At 37.6% G+C, this 4946-nt stretch overlaps 1 protein-coding gene across 1 annotated transcript in view; it reads right to left on the bottom strand.

The window, feature by feature from the left end:
- Positions 1–633: 633 nt before the first annotated feature.
- The window catches only part of CLDN1 (claudin 1), a 14756-nt gene continuing 10443 nt past the window's right edge, over positions 634–4946 (bottom strand). Inside the window, exons 3-4 of the mRNA XM_004713402.2 lie at positions 3023–3107; positions 634–1237 (exon numbers count right to left, since the gene is read on the bottom strand). Of these exons, the coding sequence (XP_004713459.1) occupies positions 1075–1237; positions 3023–3107 (248 nt within the window). The 3' untranslated portion in view covers positions 634–1074. The remainder of the gene's footprint in view (positions 1238–3022; positions 3108–4946) is intronic.

Genomic DNA, 4946 nt, shown 5'->3' with positions numbered 1-4946 from the left:
TACAACTGTGATTAAGCAGCTTAACATTTTAATCGATAAAACTGTTACAACATCTAGGAAAGCAGGGCAAAGCTACACAACGGGACAAATATTTTCAAAGTAAACAACATTGTTATAGGTCAGAGTACAGGGATCATGTGGGAAGGGCAATAGGAATGTGTTTTTCTGGCCAAGCAAAAAATCAAAAAACGTGAAAGATATGCCCCTAAAGCTCTGGTGTCGAACAGGTTATTTCTGACTGTATATAGGCTTATGAAATGTGTTCTCAGGTCTGGGGCTAGAAACCAGCCCAATGGAAGCGAATAAGGGCCTGGAGAACGATCTACTAATGGAAGAGCAAATGCTACAAGTTTATGGGCCAGGGAGAGGACACTTATGAGAAAGCACACACATGAAAAATGTTTTAAAAGGTTAAAAATTCACACTTGGTGAAATATTAGTCAGTCTACTCTTACAAAGATTTACAGCCTCAGAAAATTCTAGGAAGCCATAGAGGTTCACTGTGAGTTAGAATCGACTCAGTAGCAGGGAGGGTTAGAGTAGATTAACTCTTGTGTCAAAGACAGTAACATCTGATAAGGAGAGCTAAGTGACATGTGGCCCATTTGTTATTATATATAGAAAGAAGAAACATTAAAAACTCAACTGCTTCTTTAATGAGTATCGTATTCAATACACATTGTCCCAACTTTTTAGAGATGCTTAAGTATGCTGGTGCAAACATAATGAGAGCAAGAGTTTTTGCCATCTACATTTTTACTAGAAAAACATCTATATACATATCCATATGTATTTAAGGCGTTTCCCTCCCCCTATTTGAGTATGATTACTCAGTGAGAAGCTGTAATAAAAATGGACAGGACATTCTTCCTGTATTAAGGCAGGAGATAAAGTAAGACTAGACCATTTTTAGCAATGCATTTAAAAAAATATCTTAGGGCATTTGTTTTGTTTTGTTTTTGTAATATCCCAGTTCTGACTGCAATAGTCACAAGACAATAGTCTTAAGGTTGAGGATCATATTTCAGTGTCCACTTTCTGTCTGTTCCAACAGGTGCGTGTCATCTTCCTTGGTCACACGTAGTCTTTCCCGCTGGAGGGTGTAGGTTTCGGATAAGGACGAGGTGTTGGGTAAGAGGTTGTTTTTCGGGGACAGGAGCAACAGAGTAGGGCACCTCCCAGGATGCAGAGGGAAGCTGCAGCCCAGCCAGTGAAGAGAGCCTGGCCAAATTCATACCTGAAAGGAAAAGGTAATCAATGCAGCTCTTCCATCATGCAGTCACTGGCTGCTCTTCTAATATAGAGAAGGAAGTTGATATCACATGCATATTTATTTCCTTTGAAAATAACTCCCAGCAATCCCTTGGAAAAAAGACCCTCAAGTACTTGAACACACAGATACCAGAATGTTTATGCTATGATTGTTGATTAATATGCAGTGGACATGAGGAGGCTTCAAAAGGTTTAAGGAAAAATTTCACTCTCTTTTCATTCAATTTTTTGAAGACCCTTTGTGTACCATGCAATATCAGGCGACTTCCTCAAATAATTCCAGGACTTTTCCATGTGTAGGAGGCTTGTAAAGTAAGTTCATATACTCTGGAAGATGAATCTGGATGCTAGCCTAAAGTTCAGTGTGTCATACCACCCCCAAGTGTCAACAGCCATGATCTATAGTAAATTGTCACACATTGCAAAGGAGGTTACTAGAGCTTTTAGTAATTGCTCCCAGGTAACCATAGAAACCAAATCTCAAAAAAAGAAAAGAAAAAAGAAAACAAATCTTACATTTTTGTTTTTTTAAAAAACAAACACTTCGATGTAGTCAGCTCAGGGATACTGAATTAATAACATGAATGAATTAACTGAGACTCTTTAGGGTGAGGTATTCATGAGTGCTTGTAGACAGTGAGGTTGGAGGAGGACTGGATCTAAAGTGCAAGGCCTAGATTTTGATGCAAGTTCAAGTGCTTCTGATGCTGCTGCTAACTTTCCTTCTCAGCATCAGTTTGTTCTGCTATCAAAGTAGGGTAATTCCATTTGTCTCAGTGGACTGCTATCGAGATCTCTTGAGAGAATGTAAATAATAATTGTACACTCCTAGCAATTTACAAAGTGCTTTCACATGCACTACTGGTACTATCACTCTAGTAACATTTCAGACCATTGACTTCCAGTTTCTGCCCCTCGGTGATACATCCTCTGGGCTGGGCTCCAACACAACCATTGCAATATGTGTTCTCCAACATGTGGGTTATTATATAAAAAGAAACACACCTTATCTCTCCAAGCACTGGGATTTTACATCTATTCATCCTAGTTCCTACCAAGCAATAATTAAAGTCTCAACTGAAATGTAGTTATTAGTCTTTCAAGCTGTGATGACAGTGAGAAGAACAAGCATGCTCCTGATGAAAGAGTGTGGTCACCAGGTAGTCCAGAATCAGGCCTTGCAAATACACAAATTGCAATGTTAAAAAAATGGCACTTGGAAAGTCAACTTTATAGTTGTATAGGGCACACTATTTCAAAGGGGTCTATCCACTTACTAACAATGATACCAGTCTGCAATATAAAATTAAGATTTTAGAAAGAATAATCCTTCACTAACTCATATAGTAGTGTTTATTCTCCAACCTTAAATTGTTTGTTAGTTATAAATTATCATATATATGACAAATTATGTTTTGTCAGAATACACATCAAAGAGGAAAAGTCAAATATATTAGTGTCTTTATTAATTTTTTGAAAGAAATAAAAAAGGCTCAGTATAGAGTTGGAAAGAATAGCGCTTAGAACTTTTACTTTGAAGTAATCTGTCACCAATACAGGTTGTTAAAGCAATTATTGAACTCATTTGAACATGAGTCACAGGCCGTTTAAATGGTTTGCAAGTTTGATATAAAATGCCATGTAGTTCTTGAAAGCCATTCTGGGAAACCACAGCAACAGCTTGACTTTGCTGAATATAAAAAGGCTATTTTCTTAAAGAATAAACAATTTTATACATGAGTAGTATTACCTGGAATTGACTGGGGTCATCGGGTCATAGAACTCTTGAACAATTCTATTTCCATACCATGCTGTGGCAACTAAAATGGCCAGACCTATGGAAATTCCAAACAAAACAGTTAATCGCTGGAACACTGAGCATTAATAAACCATCCACTAAACTCAAAAGTGGTTTATAATAATTAAATCTCATCAAGAGTACTTAAAAATTTTTTTTTTTAATTTCAGTAGTAAGTAGAGAAAATGGAGGTTCACACAAGACTTATTCAAAATTTTCTGGTAAGACAGATCAAAACACGAGACCAGAGTTAGCAGATTGTGTGCCCTTCCTGTCATCTCATTCTCCATCTAGAGGTCAAGGTCACTTGGCATAAAGGACACACACTTGTATTCTCTTTTAAACCTTTGGTACCATTCATATTATTAAAAAGCTCCTTCAAATACATAATTATACATGAGTGTACATGTTTGGTGCAATTGATGTTCATCCTAATAAAAATACAGTGTCCCTTGGAAAGGGAAGGATAAAAAGCCTTCCACATACTTCCTGTAGCAGCAAAAGAAGACCAAACTGCGAACGCAGCAGGACAGAGGAGGACCTAGAACAGGAGCTATCTCAGATGGGGATAGACAACCAAATTCATCCAACCCACTGACCTGATACTCTGGACATTATCCTGAGATTTGCTGAGGATGCTGTGTGACAAGAATTTATGCAGCACAATGACACGTTTACATAGCATTTTCCATTTCAATAATACCAGAGAAACTACTTCAGCCAAATAATTGATTTAATCATTTATAGCAAGCATAAAATATTGAGGGGTCTATTGTTCAAATAGATGAAGGGAAAAAAGTAAAAATAAAATTAAAAGAAATGAATAAATGTTGCATAATGACTACTAGGAATGCATCAATAAACAATTCTGTTTATTTCAATGCTTCCCTGCTACTGCATAAAAAGTTATTCCAAACAGATTGGCTCCAACACTGGTCAGGAAGATGGCTGCAATGAGAAGGCCCCAGGGCCTGCTGGCCTCCCTTCCTAGCAAGTCCCTCTGAAGCCAGAGGGTTATTTAAGTTACTCAGGAGGAGTAAACGTTAGACATGCAGAAATAAGATACATTGTGGGAAATTCATTCATGGTCTTGATACAAGAATAAGCTGTGGGGAAGAAAGCACTGGTTTGTGTTTGGTTAAACTGAAAGACTGGCCCTGGCCCTCTTTGACCACTCCTTTAGCAAAGCCACAAAGAGCCTTGGTAGTGCTGTGGGGTAGGCATTAGGCTGCTAACTACAAGGCTGGAGGTTCAAACCTGTAAGTCTCTCCAATAGAAAAAGATGCTGTATCCTTACATAAAGATTTATCGTCTCATAAATCCCATATATGAGGTGCTATTAGTCAATGGTGGTGCATTTAGTTTAGTTTGCATGGTTTTGGGGGGTATGTGGGTCTTGTTTATTTGTTGTTTTTTTATGATCAGCAAAGCTACAGGGACCCTTCTTCAATTATCACGTAGTCATGTTTTCCTAACATTGGGATCTTTTGCAAAGTCTTTTGTGAAAGAGAAAATAGAAAAGGCTAACATTCTAGTTTTTTCCTGATGGGAAATTTATTTTATCTCTGCATTTTCAAAAGCAGTAAGCTACTATGGGTCTCTTATTTGAAATAAGTGATGTTATAAGGTTTTAACATGGGACTGAACAAGTCTTCGGGATCTCATTAGACTCATCATTCTACTCTTAAATAAAACAAAAGTTCCACATTGTATGTGAGAAATACAACCTCACTGATTTGTTTTCAGGCCATTTTCTATTTTCTTTCTTCACTCTTTGGACTTGCAACAGTTCTGAGAGTCCACCTCAACTGAGCTGATTCTTTACAGACCAGGGTACACATGCTTATTCTGGAATCAGTTCTGTCTACCTGGGATG

Source organism: Echinops telfairi, unplaced genomic scaffold (assembly GCF_000313985.2).
Source record: "Echinops telfairi isolate 266 unplaced genomic scaffold, ASM31398v2 ScPeMD7_7407;HRSCAF=8445, whole genome shotgun sequence".
NCBI lineage: Eukaryota > Metazoa > Chordata > Mammalia > Afrosoricida > Tenrecidae > Echinops > Echinops telfairi.
This window is presented reverse-complemented; position numbering and strand designations above follow the sequence as displayed.